Below are 19,412 nucleotides of genomic sequence, written 5' to 3' on the forward strand. Positions count from 1 at the left end.
CTGTCTTTTCATTATAATATATCAAAACAATGATGGCCACTGGGCAGTGGTAGTGCACGCCTTTAATCCTAGTACTTGGGAGGCAGAGCCAGGTGGATCTCTGTGAGTTCGAGGCCAGCCTGGGCTACAGAGCAAGTTCCAGGACAGCCAGGGCTACACAGCAAAACCCTGTCTTTATAAACAAAACAAACAAAATTGTTTTGGAATATTTGTTTACACTATAAAGATGTGTCTCTGCATAAATGCCTTCTGATTGGTTTAATAAAGAGCTAAATGGCCAATAGCTGGGCAGAGGAGAGTAAGCAGGACTTCAGAGAGAGAAATTGGAAGGAAAAATCTAGGCGGAGGATTTTGCCAGCAGACTTGGAGCAAGTTGGATGTGATATACTAAGAGGTAACCGAGTCACGTGGCAGAATGTACATTAAAAAATATGGGCTAATTAAGTTATAAGAGCTGGTTGGGAAAAAGCCTAAGCTAAGGCCAAGTTTTCATAATTAATAATAAGTCTCTAGGTCATTATTTTTCAGCTGACAGTCCAAAGATAGCTTGCTACATGAAACAAACAAATAAACAGTAAATATGTCCCAGAGTCTCAGGCATTTGGACTTGGTCTCCACTGATGACGGTTTGGGGAGGTTTAGTTGGTATGGCTTTGTTGAAGGAAGAGCATCACCGGATGGGCTTTGAAAGCTTAAAGACTCAGACCATTCAGAGTTTGTTCTCTCTGTTTGCTTTGGTTCAGGATGTGAGCCGTCAGCTGCTCCGTCTGGGCTGCCTGCTGCCTGAGCTCTGACATCATGGACTCTCACCCTAAGCAACCATAAGCTCCACCAAACCCTTCCTTCTGTAAACTGCCTTTTCAGGGTGTTTTTATCACAGCAATAGAAAAATAACTCTTATTAACTACTATAAATAATTTTATCTTTTTTTCCCCCAGTGCTACAGATTGAACTCAGGGCCCACTACATGTTAGGCAAGTGGTTTTACCAGTGAGCCACATCTCCAGTCCTAATTTGATTGGCTGACTGATAATTAAGGTGCTGGATGTTGAACACAGGGCCTTATGTGTGCTAGACAAGTGTTCTGGCACTTAGCCACAGTGTGATGTTCACTGTTCTTTGGATGGTGACATTAAATGCTTAGATGGTGTCATATTAGCACTACAAACAATTGCTGTGAGTTTGGTTTATTTTTTTATTTTTTATTTTTTTGGTTTTTCCAGACAGGGTTTCTCTGTGTAGCTTTGCGCCTTTCCTGGATCTCACTCTGTAGACCAGGCTGGCCTCGAACTCACAGAGATCTGCCTTTCTCTGCCTCCCGGGTACTGGGATTAAAGGCGTGCACCACCACCGCCCAGCATGAGTTTGGTTTTTTGAGACAGGGTTTCACTGTGTATCCCTGGCTGTCCTGGAACTTACTCTGTAGCCCAGGCTGGCCTCAAAACTCACAGAGATCTGTCTATCTCTGCTTCCTGAGTGCTGGAATTAAAGGCGTGTGCCACCACCACCTGACTGTGAGTTTTAAAAGAAGTGACTGCAGTGGTCAGGGTGGGGAGGGAGAGAAGACTGGCGGCCTCCAATTAGTCTGAGAGAAACACAAGGAACTCGTGACCGGCTGCTTGCCAGCTTAACTCCCATTCATAAGAATGATCTCAGGGACTACGATGACCCATGAAAGTGTGACCTTCTCTTGATGAGTGGGTGTCTTTTTTGGCCCTTATTTTGGCCTAGAACTCCTGCTCTTCCCATTTTAGCTTCCATGACTGCTGGGATCACAAGCATGTGCCACCATGCCCCAATCATGTGGCTCCTTAGTAAAGTGGTATCACTGAACACAGAATCAAATGCCGCCTGGGCAAGGAAAGGTAATGCCAGTGCTGTATGGGGCTGCACAGCTTGCTAAGTTCCTGGGGACGGCCAACTTTGTATTCAGACACTCAAGACTCTTGCTCCCAGGCATCTGTTGTACACTGTTGAGGCCTGTTGCTGGAACCTATCGGCTCCCTCAGGGGAGGGCATGAGAAGGTTGGATGTCAATGGCACAGACACCGGGAGTCAGTTGAAGGCAAACAACAAACAACAAATTCCTTTATTCAATAACGGGGAAGGCCTTATATACCCTCCTGTCAGCACCCAAGCTGCGTCCCAATCTGGTAGCATTGCCTGGTCATCCCTCATTGGCTGGGCACAATCAGGAACTCTGACAGCAACTAGGAACTCTGACAGCAATCAGGACCTCTGACAGCGCCTGTTGCTAAGCCCTCAGGCAGACTCCAGGTTGGCTCATAAGGGAGTATGTTGTGTGCATGCCTTGGCAACTGGTTTGAGCCAATTTCCTCGACCCTATGGGCCTGTCCTACTACAGAGGTCTGTAATCTCAGCTACGAAGGAGGCTGAGGCAGAGAGATTCCTTGAGTCTGAGGGGTTTGAATCCCATCTTAAAAATGAAACAAAGCCAGGACTACGGTGTAAGACCATGTTTAACAGGGCTGGAGAGATGCTTCGGTGGTTAAGAGCACTGGCTGTTCTTCTAGAGGACCCGGTTCAATTTCCAATACCCATGTGGAGGCTTACAACCATCTGTAACTCCAGCTCCAGTCTCAGGGGATCCGATGGCCTTCTGTGGCCTCCACAGGCACCAGGTCCAGACATGGTACACAGACATACATGAAGACAAAGCATAAAATTAAATAGAGCTGGGCATGGTGGGGAAACTGAGGCAGGTAGATCCTTTTGAGATAGAGTCACCCCTAAGCCAGAGTGAGTTTCATGCCCACCTGAGCTACAGTTAGATCCTGTAAAAAAAAAAAAAAAAACAAATAAATGACAATAAACAAATAGAAACAATAACCACCAAAATAAAATAGAAAACAAAGTAAGCCAGGTACAGTGGTACTTCAGAGGCTGAGGCAGGAGGATGACAATTTCAAGCACAATCTTATGTACAGATTGAGTTCAAGGACAGCTTGGGCACTTTAGTGAGTCTTCGTCTTAAAGAGAGAGCAGAGGGCTGGGGATGCAGCTCAGTAGTTGTGCGATGTTTAGCACATGGAAGGGCTTAGTTCACTCAGTCCCCAATACTGGAAATAGCATCAAAACCCCAAATGCAAAACTGTCGAGAGCTGGGGAGCTGGCTCACCAGGTGAGGTGCTCGCTGTGAAGCCCCAAGAACTGAGTTCTGTTCCCGGACTTAAAGTGTGGAAGGAAAGAGCTGTCTCCAAACCCAGTCCACATACACAGATGTATAATAAAAGAAACAAATGTAAAAAAAAAAATTAAAGTGTTAGTTATTCTACGTGTGTGTGTGTGTGTGTGTGTGTGTGTGTGTGTGTGTGTGTGTGACCCTGTAAGTTTATAGGTTTTATGTGTGATCATGCACAAAGCTGCTGGAGGACAGAGAAGGATGTCAAGTCCCCTGGAACTAGACTTACAGGTGGTTTTGTGAGCTACCATATGGTTCCTGGGAACTGAACTCAGCTCCAATGTAAAACAAAAACAAAAACAAACAAACAAAAAAGCAGAGGAACAAAACAAAACAAAACAAAAAATCCCTCAAATCACCACTTCCGTAATACAAACACAAAAACACAAACAAAAGCCCACAAAACAAAACAAGCTGCTTCCAAGGGTCTTTGACAAAGGTTTATAAGTGAGGGAGGCTGGACAGCTTGGCTGCTTGCCTAGAAGCCTGGCTGTGCTGAGATGTGTCTGTTTCTAGTAGCTCAGCACCTCAAATGAAAAGAAAACAGAGCTGGAAAAGAGGAAGTACCCATCCGATGAAAAGTAAGTTTGGGTTTCTCCAAGTGAGCCAGTGCGTTAGTGGCTGCCTTTGCTGGCATCTGGATTTCAAGCACTCAGGGAACCGACCGGTACGTGGGCTGATACCGTAGTCAGCAACTGGCAGCTTCGAAAGGTTCCTTGAATTGGGGACCTTCTTTCTCTCCTGCGGGAAGAGAAGTCAGCCAGCTTTGTTATCTGTCCCACTCTGTAGCCAGCCTCCAGGAGATCTACAGACTCCCCCTCTGCTTCCTGCCTTTGCTTTATTTAAGGAAACTTTTATTCACTCATATCAGGGGTTGGCTGGAGAGATGACGGCTCATCAGTTACAAATAGGGACTGCTCATGCCGAGGACAGACGTTGATTCTTAGCACTTTCATCCAATGGCTCACAACGATCTGTAACTCCGGCTCCGCGAAGTCCAATGCCCTCTTCTGGCCTTTGAGAGCATTTCCATGTAAGTGTAGACATTCACATATAGATACACACACACACACACCAGTGACAGGATATAACCCAAAGCATCTTTTGTTTCCTTTCCTGATATCTAGATAGATATGTCTGTCTGTCTGTCTGTCTACCTACCTACCTATTTATCTATCTATCTGTTTGAGAGAAGGTCTCTCTCTACATAGCCCTGGCTGTCCTGGAACTCACTATGTAGATGAGGCTAACTGTGAACTCACAGAGATCAGCCCACTTCTGCCTCATGAGTGCTGTGATTAAAGGTATATGCTTCTGTGCCTACATCCTTCCTCATTTTTTTTTTTCCGAGACAGGGTTTCTCTGTGTAGCTTTGTGTTTTTCCTGGAACTCACTCTGTAGCCCAGGCTGTCCTCGAATTCACGGAGATCCTCCCAAGTGCTGGGATTAAAGGCGTGGGCCGCCGCCACCACCGGGATTATTCTTCCTCATTTTATTCTCTCTGTTCTGTCTACCTTTTACATATTCATACTTTTGTTTGTTTGTTTTTCCAAGATAGTGCTTCTCTGTGTAGCCTGGGCCATCCTGAAACTAGCTCTGTAGACCAGGCTGACCTTGAACTCACAAGAGATCTGCCTGCTTCTGTCTCTGGAGTGTTGGGATTAAAGGCGTGCACCACCACCGCCTGGCTACATATTCATACTTTATATTTTAAGATCCACTTAAAGCTGGGCCATGGTCTTTAATCCCAGCACTCGGCACTTGGGACGCAGAGGCAGCCTGGTCTACAGAGTAAGTTCCAGGACAGCCAAGGCTACTCAGAGAAACCTTGTCTCGAGGGAAAAACCAACAGCAAAAAAACAACAACAAAAAGAGGAGTAGGGCTCCGATGGGTCGTAGCCGTAGCCGCTCCGCGCGGAGGGAACGTAGGCGGAGGCGGTCCAGGTCCACATCACGGGATGGAGAAAGAAGGCGCCAAGGAAGGTCCGGGTCTCGGGAGAGGGATCACAGAAGGAGCCGCTCAAGATCCCCACACCAAAGACGCTCCAGGTCTCCAAGGCGACATAGATCCACATCTCCTTCCCCTTCTCGACTGAAGGAAAGAAGAGATGTGGAGAAGAAAGAAACTACAAAAGTAAAGAGCGAAGAACGTCCAATCACTGAGGAGAATCTGGAGGGTAAGACAGAGAAAGAAATAGAAATGATGAAATTAATGGGGTTTGCTTCTTTTGACTCCACAAAAGGGAAGAAGGTAGATGGCTCTGTAAATGCCTATGCCATAAACGTGTCTCAGAAGAGGAAATACAGGCAGTACATGAATCGGAAAGGCGGATTCAACAGACCTCTGGATTTTATTGCATGAGACTTGAGGTGTTGGAGAATTCCCCCCTCATCTGGGTCAGAGAGTATTTTATATTTTGTATTTAGTACACCTCCAAACAGGATCTTGGTTCTTCTGTGAAGGCCTAGACTTAACTTTACAGGCTCCATCTTAGGGAAAGGGCCACCATCTCAGACCACCTGCTGTACTCAGTTCCAGAAAGGACCTCAGGATTGTGCCATGGCAACCGGAACAGATACAGAGCAGTATCCTCCTGCAGACATCCTGTCTGTAGTTTAGGCCCTTGAAGATATCTAGATAATCTTGCTGAGCAGTTCAGATAATCCTGTTCAGCAGGTTGTGGTTCCCCGCCAAAAGTCTAACCCAATGGTTTCAAATGTGGTTTTGCACCCAAAGTCTAGACCAATAGTTTCAAAACATCACCTTGCGCCATATCCCTTCTACCCAATCCCAAGTTGCCAATTTCTGGCTTGTGGTTTTTCCCTATAAAAACCCTCTAGACCTGGGCTCATGACCACCTCCATTTTCTTCCATCTGCCATGTGGTGGCCCAGGTTGAACCTGACAATAAAAGGACCCATATGTGCTTGCATCGGAAACCAGCTCCTTGGTGGTCTCTGGGGGTTTTGAGATACGGGTACAACACTTCCTTCCTATAAAGTAAGGAAGTCTTATTTATGACACCCAGTGTATTTACTTTCCTCAGGAGGTAGGTAGCACTTTTTAGGTGGTGTCCCTGCGGTGGCTACAGCCCGTTTGTCTTGTTCCTTTGAACCTGTATGTGCTTTCTTTCTGGATGCTTGTTAGGAGGGTTTTTGTTTTGTTTTGTTTTAATATTTTTTAAAACTTTATATGCATGGGTGTGAAGGTGTCAAATCCCCTGGAACTAGAATTACAGACAGTTGTGAGCTGCCATGTGGGTGCTGGGAATTGAACCCCGGGTCCTCTGGAAAAGCAGCCAGTGCTCTTAACCGCTGGGCCATCTCTCCAGGCCCTTGTTAGGAGTTCTTAAAAACTGAAAGTAACTTAGATATGAATTTCTCCAATAAAACTGTATTTCTACCCATTTAAAAAGCAAAGCAAAATAAAACAACAAAAACAAAACAAAACAAAACAAAACAAACAAACAAACAAAAAAACACCCTATATCGTTCCTAGATCTCAACAGCTTCTTTGAAACTTTGCCTTGGCCATACTGTCTGAACTTAACTATAGAATGCCTTTTCACTTTTTTAAAAAATTAATTCGTCAGACAGTGGAGGCACACACCTTTAATCCTAGCACTCGGGAGGCAGAGGCAGGCAGATCTCTGAGTTCGAGGCCAGCCTGGTCTCCAAAGCGAGTTCCAGGAAAGGCGCAAAGCTAGACAGAGAAACCCTGTCTTGAAAATAAATAAATAAATAAAAATTAATTCATTATTATAATGTATAGATGGGGGGGGGAGAGAAGAGAGAGACCCCTATGTAGGCCAGAAAGCCTTAAGTCCTCATCATCCAGTACCCCTTCCTCATCCAGTACCTCGGTCTGCTGAGTCATCTCACTGGCCCACCACTTCCAGTTCAGGTAGTGCCTGGAATCAAACACCGGGCTTCAAAGATGCTAGACCAGCACTCTAGCAACTGACCGACAGCCCTGTAGATAGAAGTTTTCCTGTGTCCCACAGCCACTGGGTCCCAAATAAACACACAGAGGCTTATATTAATTACAAGCAGTTTGGTCTATGGCCAGGAGTTACTGGCCATACTAACTAGTACTAATTGGCTAGTACTAACTAGCATACTGATCTTAAGTTAACCCATTTCTACTAATCTATGTATTGCCACGTGTCTCCTGGCTTTACCTGAGTTCCATTGTATCTTGCTTCTCAGGCAGTGGCTCACAACTTCCCCTCTGACCCGCTTCTCTTCTCCCTGTCTCTCTCTTGGATTTCCCTCCTGGCGCTATATCCTGTCTTGCCATGGGCCAGAGCAGCTTCTTTAGTTTATTTATTTATTTATTTTGGTTTTTCGAGACAGGCTTTCTCTGTGTAGCTTTGGAACCTGTCCTGGATCTCGCTCTGTAGACCAGGCTGGCCTCGAACTCACAGAGATCCGCCTGCCTCTGCTTCCCGAGTGCTGGGATTGAAGGCAGGCACTACCACACCTATCCAGCCTAGGCTAATTTTTTTTGTAAGAAATAAATCATACATATACTAATTACTTCTACTGAATTAACTTAAAAACCTTAACAAGAAAAAGCTACATTGTCCTGTTCAGCCTCAGAAGCCCAGGCGCATGGTTCCACTGGGCTCAGTGGTTGGTGTGTACTCTCGCCTAGATGTCCAAGGCCCTCCATCAGATCCCTTGCATTGAAAAAAAAAAAAAAGTGCTTTAAAACTGGTGTGGCTATCCCTTCAAACTTCCTCCTACACCTCTCTGATTACAAACATTGCTGGTCAACCTTTGACATGGACTTGATTAAATCTATCTTATGGAAATGACCTACGGGGCATTGCGGTGACTGTTGGGCATAGTGACAGTTAGTGCTGCTCTTTCCCCACCTGGGCCGCAGGACCGTGGCCTTTGTCTTTCCTACTGGAGTGACTTTTCTGATTCTTTGTTAGTCTTCCCCATTCCCTCCCCCACTGTTTTTTTCAGAGTTGATTAAGTTGCCCAGGCTGACCTGGAACTCACAATTGCCCCGCCTCAGCACCCGAGTGATGGAATTACAGGTACCACCACACCCAGCTAATAATTCATTACCTTTTAAAGTAGTTTTTTTTGCCCCCTCCCAGTTTTTTTTTTTTAAAGTATTTCATTTTAAGTGATGTGTGGGCGTGGGGGTGGAGGGGCAGGCCCCTGTGAGGCAGGTGCCTGAAGGGACCAGAACAGGACACAGGACCACTTGGGGAAGTTGAAGATCCCAGAGCTCAAACTCTGCTCGGCAGCACTGTGACCACAAAGCCTTCTCACTTGCCCTTACCCAGTATTTACCTTTGGACCCTTCCAGGTGTAAGAACATTCCAACATCAGCTCCCAAGAGTTGTCCTCTGACCTCCACATGCTCACTGTGGTGTGCACCCATGCCCCTTGCCCCACATAGATGTAATAATAATAATAATAATAAAATGACATTCCAACAGTCTCTCTTTCTGTGGCCGTCATAATCGGCATCATTGCCACCATCATAACTGGCTTGTTAGGAGTCTGTGCGGTGTCTGGGGGTGGGCTTCTCACGAGGAGCAGGTTTCCCTTTGCTTCTTACAGCAGGGAGGTAGGCAATACCATCTGCATCCAGTCTACACACCTTAGGAAGGAAGGTTAGGGAACGGCCATTTCCCTAGCCACCAGGTACCACTTCTCAGAATGGAAAGCAGCCTGATTGAATCTTCCGGTTTATCTGTTCTCACCTTCTTCCTTTATTTTTCCTGAGCCCACTTAAATGTGCTAGATTTTTGTTGTTGTTTGCTGTTTGGGGATGAACCTCAGGAATGCTAGGTGAATGTTTATTATTGAACTACATACTCAACCGTGAGTCTGGCTTCACTATACAGCTCAGTTTGGCAATCCTCCTGTCTCGGCCTCTCAAGTGCTAGGATTACAGTTATGAGCCATTCTACCTGGTTCATAAATTGATTTTAATCGTGATCTTTACGTTGGGTCCAATGCTTTCTTGTCCATCAGTAACTGTTGAGCAAAAGGTGGACACGGTGCAGGCGGCATGCTTGTGACGTAGGTAACTGGGAAGGCAGGAGCAAAAGAATTGCTGGAGACCTGCCTGGGCTATGGAGTATATAGTGATTATATTAAGAAATACAAAAGGAGCTGGGCATGGTGGTGCACGCCTTTAATCCCAGCCCTCGGGAGGCAGAAGCAGGCAGATCTGAGTTCAAGTCCAGCCTGGTATACAAGGAGAGTTCCAGGATAGGCACAAAAACTACACAGAGAAACCCTGTCTAGTAAAACCAAAAAACTGCCGGGCGGTGGTGGTGCACGCCTTTAATCCCAGCACTCGGGAGGCAGAGCCAGGCGGGTCTCTGTGAGTTCGAGGCCAGCCTGGTCTACTGAGTGAGATCCAGGAAATGCACAAAACTACACAGAGAAACCTTGTCTCGGAAAAACCAAAAAAAAAAAAAACCAAAAAAAAAAGAAAAAAAAAAAACAAAAAATAAACACACAAAAAGATCTTGTGTATCTCTGGCTGACCTGGAACTTTTGATCCTCCTTTGTGCTGGGATCACACTCCCTGGTGCTGTTCATGTAGTGATGGGAATCAAACCCAGGGTTTCAGGTATGTCAGACAAGCAAGCACCCCACCAGATGAGCTGCATCCCCAGCCGAGAGAGATTTTTTTTTTTTTTTTTTTTTTTTTTTTTTTGGTTTTTCGAGACAGGGTTTCTCTGTATAGCTTTGCGCCTGTCCTGGAACTCACTTGGTAGCCCAGACTGGCCTCGAACTCACAGAGATCCGCCTGGCTCTGCCTTCCGAGTGCTGGGATTAAAGGCGTGTGCCACCACCGCCCGGCGAGATTTTTTTTTTAATAACCCCACATGACTGTCAGATGGGTGGAGGGGGGCAGTGAATGAATGCTTGGATTTGGTTCAGCAAAAATGTGGAAGTACATCTGCCTCCCTAGTTCGGAAGGCCAGGCTTTGAATAAAAGGAGAGCTTGGAGTATAGCTTGGTGGCAGGGCGCACATGTAAGAACCCAGGTTTATTTCCCAATCTCATACACCTTTAGAAGAGGACGGGGCACTTCCAGGACAGGGAGATTGGAGTCTTTAGGCACAAAGTCTGGAATATTTCATGTGCTAGAAGAGTGAAAACAGGCGGGAACAGTCCTGTTTGGGCAGAGCTGAGGGTCTGATAAAGGACTGGAGTCGCGCTGGTGTTTTTAAAATATCTGTTTATTTAGACAGGGTTTCTCTAGACAAGGCTAGCCTGGTCCAGAATGCTGGGATTGAAGGTGTGTGCAGCACTCCAGGCACTCCAGTCCTTTTCCCCCAGTGTCCTGTTCAATGGCCGGGTCACAGGAGTTTTAAGACTGACCTAAGGGAAAGCTCTGAACACTCAGGGAGCAGAATTTGGGTCATTTCATCGGCTCCCTTGGCTGTCGTATGACCCCGTGTCATGCTACTTACGTTTCATTTTCCTATCTGCAAAAAAGGAAGTAATTCTTGTTTCCCCTGGGTTTTCTCCTTTCGTCATCAAAAATGAATGAGTTAGGCCAGCCACAGAACACAAACAAAAGGGAAATATGTAATGTTTTGTAAGAGGCATCCATAAAAGTTATGGAGTCCCTGGGCATCTTTATAAGCACCAGGAAAAACTTGTAAAGGAAACATTTAAATGCGTTAATAACTGCGTCTCTTAACAGGCCCGTTCCTCCCTTAAGCCCCTCGGACTTAAAAAACAAAAATAACGAAAATGGGATGCGGTTCGCTTTCCATTACTCTGGCCACTGATGGATTACACACTCATTCACCCTCACCCGCCCTCATCAACTCTCGGTGAAGTTTCAAAGGACAAAAGAAGAAAGCGGAATCGGCTGGCTTTCCGTGGTATTTCCACGTGTACGTGGGGACTTTCCTTTGAGACAAGGCTGAGGTCGGGGCCAATAATAGCTGGTATCGCCTGACTGCTAATACCAAGCTGATGAGGAGGTGACTACCCCAGCAACCTCTGATTAAACACAGCGGCACTCTCCCACCCTCGCCCGCGATCGGGAATTTTCCTCCTTCCTCCCGCCCTCTCAGAAGGGGCTGAGGCAGCATCTGGCACCAGCCAGCTAACATTTGTGTCGTGATTTCCTCTCTCAGGCACACTTGGACACGGATCATTTCTGAGGGGATCAGGACCCACGGATGCCCTTTTAAGTTTTCTTTCTTTTTTTTGCATTTCTAAATCGAGGCTCTTCATCACCGGCTCCTCGCCGCCCAGGTCTCCTGGGTCTCGGTGAGAATCGGGGCTCGCCCCCACTCTGCTCGCAGGCCTGTGCCTGACGCCTTCACTCCCTCGGTGTGCAAACGCCGGTGACTCACGTCTTGCACAGCCTTCGCCCCCCCGAAACACAACCACCACCACCACCACCCCCAGGATCTTAGCCCACAGCGCATCGTCACCCCGCCCCGGCAGCCTTGGAGGTCTCGGGGCTGAGTCACACAAGAGGACCACCCTGGTCGGCATCCACACACACACACGCACACGCACACGCACACACACGCACACGCGGTCCCTGCTCGCCGGCCACACCAACGCCCTTCCTAGGGCTCACAACTCGCTACGCTCCAGCTCCAGCCCTCGGACCCCCCACCCCCACCCCGGCCCCCATCCCCAACCCACCCCCAAATCTCCGGGAAACCCAGCGCCGGCGGAGCCGGCCTCGGGCGGCCTTTGAAGGCTTTGTTATTGTTTGGGTTTGAATCGATACGCCCCTCCCCATCCTTCCTCCCTCTCCCCCCCCCCCCCCCCGCCTCTCTCCCGGCCGCCGCGCGCGCCACCCAGCTCCCGCCTCCCCGCACGCCCCGCGCCCCTCCCCCTCCGTTTTGGCGCCTTTTCCTTCCCGCCACGTCGTGGCGGCCTTAGAGACCATTCTGACCGCGAGGCGCGGGGCGGGGCGGGGCGGGGGGTGGGGCCCGCCGCGCGCTATGCAGATCAGATCGCTTCTGGTTGGCTGGAGCCGCGCCCGCGGGGTGGGGCCGGGGGGGGGGAAAGGGGCGAAGCCGCCAGGGGGCGGAGCCGAGGGGAGCGGCCCTGGTCCCGCCGCCTCCCCGCCCCCTCTCCGCCCTCCGCCACCGCGCCAGCCGGGCTCCCCGCCTCGGCCTCCCGGAGAGGCCCCGCCCCGTCCCCGCCCGCCGCGCGCGCCCTCCCCAGCGGCGCGCTCCGCCCCTTTACTCCTGGCGGCGGGGCGAGCCGGGCGTCTGCAGCAGCGGCCGCGGTGGCGGAGGAGGCTGGAGGGGAGTCGGCAGTGCCGGCGGCGGGATCGGCAGTAGCAGTCGCAGCGGCGGCGGCGGCGGCGGCAGCAGCAGCAGCAGCAGCAGCAGCAGCAGCAGCAGCAGCAGCAGCAGTAGTCGCAGACAGCAGCAGCCCTGGGTCCCGCGGCGCCACTCGCCCCGCCGCCTCCCGCACTGCCTGACCCGGCCGGCGAGCCCGCCCGCCGCCAGCCCCGCCAGCGCCCTCAGTCGTCCTCTGACTCGCCCTCGGCCTTGCGCGCCAGCCGCAGCCCGAGCCGCAACGCCACCCGCAGTCTGAGCCCCGGCCGCCGGCGCAGCCCCAGCTCGCTCCGTCGCCGCTGCTGCTCGTCCCAGCACCGGCCCCGCACCGACACCCTGGAGGTGGGGATGCTCCTGTCCAAGATCAACTCCCTGGCCCACCTGCGCGCCGCGCCCTGCAACGACCTGCACGCTACCAAGCTGGCGCCGGGTGAGTGTCCCCACCCCACCCCGGGCACGCGGGTCGTGTGGGGGGGGACCCCCGGGGACCTCTGCGTGGGCCTGGCGCTTAGTGTCCCGTGCCTCCTCCCCTAGGCAAAGAGAAGGAGCCCCTGGAGTCGCAGTACCAGGTGGGCCCGCTGTTGGGCAGCGGTGGCTTCGGCTCGGTCTACTCGGGCATCCGCGTCGCCGACAACTTGCCGGTGAGTGGGCACCCCGCCTTGGGGAGGGCGCGCGGAGGGATGCTCTGAGCAGGAGAGACAGAATCTGATGGAGACTCGGGGCTCTCTTCCAGGTGGCCATCAAGCACGTGGAGAAGGACCGGATTTCTGACTGGGGAGAACTGGTGAGTGAGCCTGAGCCGGCGACCCTCCGTATGGGTGGGTGGGTGGGTGGGTGGTGACGGGCGTGCCGGAACCGGCGCGCTAACCCCGGTCCTCACCCTTGCAGCCCAATGGCACCCGAGTGCCCATGGAAGTGGTCCTGCTGAAGAAGGTGAGCTCGGACTTCTCGGGCGTCATTCGACTTCTGGACTGGTTCGAGAGGCCCGACAGTTTCGTGCTGATCCTGGAGAGGCCCGAGCCGGTGCAAGACCTCTTCGACTTTATCACCGAGCGGGGAGCCCTCCAGGAGGAGCTGGCTCGGAGCTTCTTCTGGCAGGTGTTGGAGGCCGTGCGGCATTGCCACGACTGCGGGGTTCTCCACCGCGACATCAAGGACGAGAACATCCTGATCGACCTGAACCGCGGCGAGCTCAAACTCATCGACTTCGGATCGGGGGCGCTGCTCAAGGACACAGTCTACACGGACTTCGATGGTGAGCCAGGCCCCGGGGAGGGAGCTGCCCAAGGTGCCGGCCTGGAAGCCGCCCTCGGCCTCGGCTCCGGCCCTTTGTAAAGGTCATTGGGCCGCCTGGCTCGGTGCTCGCAGGGGTGGGGCAGAGGCGAGCTTCCCGGCATAGTAGAGCCGGGGATTTCAAGCCGGTTGAGCGAACCTGCAACATTTCTGGCGTGGTTGTAATTTTTTTATTTTTTTAGTGGAATTTAGGAAATTCCATACTTTCCCGGTGAAAAAGAAGTCGTGGGCAACCGGCTCTAGCCCAGATTTCTAAAGTCTGACCCAGTTTTCTCGCCAGTAGAAGGAGGTGGAGCCGGTCGGTGGTGGCGGGAGACATTGATGCCGGTTTTGTAGTTTGTTTTTGTTTTGAGGGGGAGTTTTAAGGTAGTTCTTAGAACTGCAGGGGTTTTTTTTTTTTTGTTTTGTTTTGTTTTGTTTTGTTTTTGAGGGTTGAGGAATAAGAGCCGTGGTTTCACTACACTTGGGGGTGTTGTGGGGTGACGAAGCCTGGAATGAATGTTGTGAAATAAGATCTGTTGCTGGTTTGAAAATTAGTTGGGTGTCTCCCGCAGGGAGGCTGAAAACCTATCTATCACAGGGAGGGGCTTGGATCGCGTTCTTTCAGAAAAGGAATGGAGGGATAGTAGATCAAAGCAGGAGGGTGGGTCACGAGCTGCGTGGCTCAGCCTAACAAACGACAGCCTTTCAAAAGTTCTGACTGTGGCTTGTGGTTTGTGTTTTCTTTGCCCATGGAGGACGCTGGGTTGGGCTGCATTTTTTGTATTTAACAGTTAATGGCTGGCTGAGTCCTCCCTTGTGTTTTTTTTTCTCCCCCTGGGCAAGTCTTTGCTGCCCCCTGTCGAGCACCATGAGGTTAGCACTTTTTTTTTTTTACTATCCAAAGTTTGTAAACAGGAATCACGTGGTCTGAAACCCGCCCTGCAACTCTGCCTTTCCCGTCTAGGGAGGAAAGAGTGTAGGTTTTGTACTTCGCCAGCGCGGAACCTGGAAGCGCCCTGACTGGTGTGTGTAGTGTATAAGGATCCTCACCCTGTCCGGTCTAGATGGGAATCTAATCTGGCAGGGTCCTGGCCAGGGTCGGTGTGTAGTTCAAGGCTATCCCATTGTGAGTTTCTACAGCCTAGGGCCTAAGACCTAAGCTTTTCAGTGGCTCTGTGTTGGGGCCGGGTTTCGGGTTGGTGCTGGTGGAGAGGCACCATATTTCCCTGTCCCATTTTTTTTGGAGAGAAAAAAAATGTATTTTAAAAACCGGGTATTGGCGCCAAAGCAGAGGCGGGTGGATCTCCGAGTTCGAGGTCAGCCTGGTCTACAGAGCGAGTTCCAGCACAGCCAGGGCTGCTCAGAGAAACCTTGTTTCATTAAACAAGATTTTTTTTTTAAAAGAAGCTTACTCGGACTAGTTGCTTTGTTTATTTTTGCTAACACCGTTTTCTTTCAATTCCCTCGCTGGCAGGAACCCGAGTGTACAGTCCTCCAGAGTGGATTCGCTACCATCGTTACCACGGCCGGTCGGCAGCGGTCTGGTCCCTGGGGATCCTGCTTTATGATATGGTCTGCGGAGATATTCCATTTGAGCATGACGAAGAGATCGTCAAGGGTCAAGTGTTCTTCAGGCAAAGGGTCTCTTCAGGTAACTTCCCCAAGCCCTTTGGTGGTTGGGGCCCTCATTCGGGGTTGTTGTGTTAGAAAGGCTGGTTCTGAGAGGGCCTCCCACTCCTAAGTACTGGGATTACAGGATTGAACCCCTTTGTAAAAGGGGGTGTGGGGCTTAAATCCTAGCTATCAATTTTATTCTTATTCATTTTCTTGGGGAGTCAGGGTCTAGCCTGCCTGTGACCTCCAAGTGTGCTGGGTTGACTTAGGAGACAGAGTTTCACTCTGAGTTCTTGTTGGCCTTGGAATCTTGTCTCAGCCCTTTCTGTTCCAGTTTTTGTTTTGGTCATGTTGGAATTGAAACAGACAGGTTTTATATACATCCCACCCCAACCACCAGACCCTGTAAAGTTTAAGTACCAGCGCAGACCTGATCTCTTAACAAAGTGTAAAAAAAAAAAAAAAAATCCAGGGCTGTTTAAGCCACCTCCCCTTAAGGCAATGGCTCTGTAAATATTGTGGTCCCGGTGACCTCATCCTGAGTGTCAGTGTTTGTTGAGTTAAGTGAATTGAATCACCTCATCTTGCTCAGTGATGGCTCATCAAAACTCTTGTCATCCTTCCTATTTCTGGTGAGTGGGTGTCGTGGGAAAGGCACAAGCTATTTGAAGTTTGAAACCACAGGTTTAAGAGGGGAGCCACTTTTTAACTGAGAGCAGGCTGGAGGCTTTCAGTATTCAGCCCTTCCCACTGAGAGGACCCAGCAGTGTCCTGAATAAAGTACATGCCTCTTTAAAAACCCCAGACTTGTGGGCCTTGGGAAGACTTTGCATCACAAAAACAAGCTGAGTCATCCCTAACCTCTGTCTGTACCTAACCTGTCTGTCCTGCCTCCTGCAGAATGTCAGCATCTCATTAGATGGTGTCTGGCCCTGAGACCATCAGATCGGCCATCCTTCGAAGAAATCCAGAACCATCCGTGGATGCAGGATGTTCTCCTACCCCAGGCAACCGCTGAGATTCATCTGCGCAGCCTATCACCGGCACCCAGCAAATAGCAGCCTTTCCATCAGACTCCGGGGAGGGAGAGCTGTCTCCAGCTTCCAGCAGGACCCTGCTTCGTACAGGAACAGCAGTGACAACTCATTCCAGACTCCAGGTTCCTGGAGCAGCCTCCCACAGGGGAGAGAGACTCTACTTCACGTTTTCCAGGCCCCTCTGCCCCCCCTCCCCCATAGACGCTCTCACAGTGTCTGGTTTTACTAGGCTCTGCAGAATCCTAGGGTGGGGGGTGGGAGTGGGTCCGAACCCTGCCATGGAACTTTAGTCACCACGGAGACTTCTGGGTCACCAAGATGGGCTAGGGTAGGGGGAAAATATATTGGGGGTGGGATTAAAAAAAAAACAACGAAAAAAAACTAGCACCATATTTTAAGTCCCTGTCACCTCTTCCAACTCCTCTGAGTGCCTTCTGTGGGGACTCCGGCTGTGCTGGGAGAAATACTTGAACTTGCCTCTTACCTGCTGCTTCTCCAAAAATCTGCCTGGGTTTGGTTCCCTCCTCTTTGCCCGTTCCCATACCCCCCCACTTCCTATGAAAGGTGCCATGGAAGAGGCTACAGGGCCAATTGCTGAGCCACCTGCCCTCCTTCTGCCTCCTTTAGTGAACTGGTCTTCCTTTTTGGTTTCCACTTAACTGTTTCAAAGCCAAGACCTCACACAGAATGCACAATCAATGCAACAAGCAGACAAACTGTAAATGTGTGTACAGTCGGCATGGTAGCCTGCAAAAGGACTGTAGTTGATACAATTTAAAGAAAAAAAAAAGCCTTTAAGTTATTGTATGTGTTGGGGTTTTTTTTTGTTTTGTTTTGTTTTTGAAAGACGGCACATTATAGCCTGGAAGTCAATGTTAATGTATTTATTTATTTATTTATTTGGTTGGCCTTCCTATTCCAAGCTTCCATTGGCTGTTGCCCGAGGATTTTATTGTCATGTTCTGTTTTTTGTTTTTGTTTTTTTTGTTTTTTCCTCTTGACCTGGGGACCTTTTTTTTTTGGGGGGGGGGGGTGCTGCAATGCTTGCTGGGGTGAAGGGACTCTGGTGGGACAGCTGCTGTAGTTCCTTCTGTGGTGGGGGTCCCTTGCCTGCTTACTGGAGTGGGTCTGGGCTCTGTCTGGGAAGGGGCGTTGCTGACTGTACATAAAAGGAAGGTAGTTCCGGCATGGTGTGCCTTCCGGGATCCTCTGGGGCTGAGCTTCGTTTGAGCAGCATGTAGCCTGCTGGTTTTATCCGAGTGAAATACTGTACAGGGGAATAAAAGAGATCTTATTTTTTTTTTTTTATACATGGCATTTTTTGAATAAAAACCTTTTGTCTTAACTTGTGTTTTCCGTTCATTCATACAAAGATGGATACTTGGTCCCGAGCCAGGTAGAAAAGGCACTTTGAGACTGAATCTTATTTCCTGGTGGGGCGCAGAAGTACAGGGCTTTCTGCACCACCCCGTGTTAGATGGAATACAGGCCTTCCCGCCTGTGAGGCTACCAGTTCCCTTCCCCCAAGCTTGGGGATTGGCACCTTTCTAAAGCAGGTGCAGCCAGACTAGCAACACCAGGGATGTTGGACAATTTTCCGTGACATGGTGTCCTGTAACGGGCTGGCACTGACCCTTATCTTGCTATTATCAGATGCTGGGATTACAGGGGCCGGAGAGATGGCTCAGGTTAATACTGCCTGCTGTTAAAGAGGTCCTGAGTTCAATTCTTAGCAACCATGTGGTGGCTCACCGCCATCTGTAGTGAGATCTGGTGCCCTCTTCTGGCCTGCAGGCATACATAGAGGCAGAATGTTGTATACATAATAAGCAATCTTTAAAAAAAAGTGCTGGGATTACAGACATGACCACAGGCAGCACTTTGGGACTGGTTTTGTTTTTTGAGGCAAGGTTTTAGTATGCAGCTTTGGCTGCCCTGGAATTTGCTATGTGTAGACCAGGCTGCCCTGGAACTCCTGGATCATGCTTCTGCCTCCTAAGTGTTGGGATTAAAGGCGTGTGCAACCTTGCCTGCTCCACTGGAATAGATTCTTTTTTTTTTTTTTTTGGTTTTTTGAGACAGGGTTTCTCTGTGTAGCTTTGCGCCTTTCCTGGATCTCACTCTGTAGCCCAGGCTGGCCTCGAACTCACAGAGATCCGCCTGGCTCTGCCTCCCGAGTGCTGGGATTAAAGGCGTGCGCCACCACCGCTCGGCAAAATTGTTTTTTTTTTTTTTTTTTTTTTTTTTTTTTTTCCGAGACAGGGTTTCTCTGTGTAGCTTTGCGCCTTTCCTGGAACTCACTTGGTAGTCCAGGCTGGCCTCGAACTCACAGAGATCCGCCTGGCTCTGCCTCCCGAGTGCTAGGATTAAAGGCGTGCGCCACCACCGCCCGGCTTGGAATAGATTCTTAAGCCAGACAGAGGTGGTAATACCTGATGAGCAGAATCATTTGAGTCTGGAAGTTCAAGATTAGCAAAGGACAGATCTCAGAATATGCTGAGTAGCCGGCATGCTAGAGTAAATTTGTAATCCCAGTATTTGGGAGTTGAACGTGTGAGAATCAGAATCAGGAGTTGAAGATGAGCCTGGGATACATGAGACCTTGTCTAATCAACTAAAAAGACACTCTGGTAGACAGGGCCAAGTGGATCCCTGTGAGTTCAAGGCTAGCCTGGGCTAGAGTTCCGGGACTATATAGGTCCTGTCTCAAAAGGTGGTGGGGACAGAGGGTGGAGATGGAGAGATGATTAATAGTTCTTCCAGGGAACATGGTGGCTCGCAACCATCTGTAACTCCAGCTCCGGAGGATCCAATGACCTCTTCTGGCTTCTGAGGGCACTAAGCACGGGAATAAGCATGAGCACACACAAACATGTGAACAAAACACCCAAGAAAAAGAAAATATATGTTCTTGCAGGGGACCTAGGATTGGTTCCCAGCACCTATATGACCTCACAACAGTCTATAATTCCAG

At 49.8% G+C, this 19,412-nt stretch overlaps 2 protein-coding genes across 2 annotated transcripts; both read left to right on the forward strand.

The window, feature by feature from the left end:
- The first annotated feature begins 3,362 nt into the window (after positions 1–3,362).
- Snrnp27 (small nuclear ribonucleoprotein U4/U6.U5 subunit 27) lies at positions 3,363–6,944 on the forward strand. Its single transcript, XM_052744474.1, has one exon. It carries the CDS (start codon positions 5,091–5,093, stop codon positions 5,562–5,564), a length of 474 nt encoding a protein of 157 aa, XP_052600434.1. The 5' UTR covers positions 3,363–5,090; the 3' UTR covers positions 5,565–6,944.
- Positions 6,945–12,590: 5,646 nt separating this feature from the next.
- Positions 12,591–17,783, forward strand: Pim1 (Pim-1 proto-oncogene, serine/threonine kinase; the record flags this gene model as incomplete). The annotated part of the gene is made up of 6 exons (XM_052744352.1): positions 12,591–12,942; positions 13,047–13,153; positions 13,246–13,296; positions 13,401–13,767; positions 15,262–15,438; positions 16,302–17,783. Coding segments are annotated over 6 exons (1,212 nt in total), but the record flags the coding sequence as incomplete, so codon positions are not given.
- Positions 17,784–19,412: the final 1,629 nt, after the last annotated feature.

Source organism: Peromyscus californicus, unplaced genomic scaffold, assembly GCF_007827085.1.
Source record: "Peromyscus californicus insignis strain IS unplaced genomic scaffold, ASM782708v3 Scaffold_19__1_contigs__length_69161282, whole genome shotgun sequence".
Classification (NCBI taxonomy): Eukaryota; Metazoa; Chordata; class Mammalia; order Rodentia; family Cricetidae; genus Peromyscus; species Peromyscus californicus.

Bases quoted from the DNA above. Each gene is read 5' to 3' on its own strand.
- Snrnp27 (XM_052744474.1), top strand. From the start codon at position 5,091: ATGGGTCGTAGCCGTAGCCGCTCCGCGCGGAGGGAACGTAGGCGGAGG.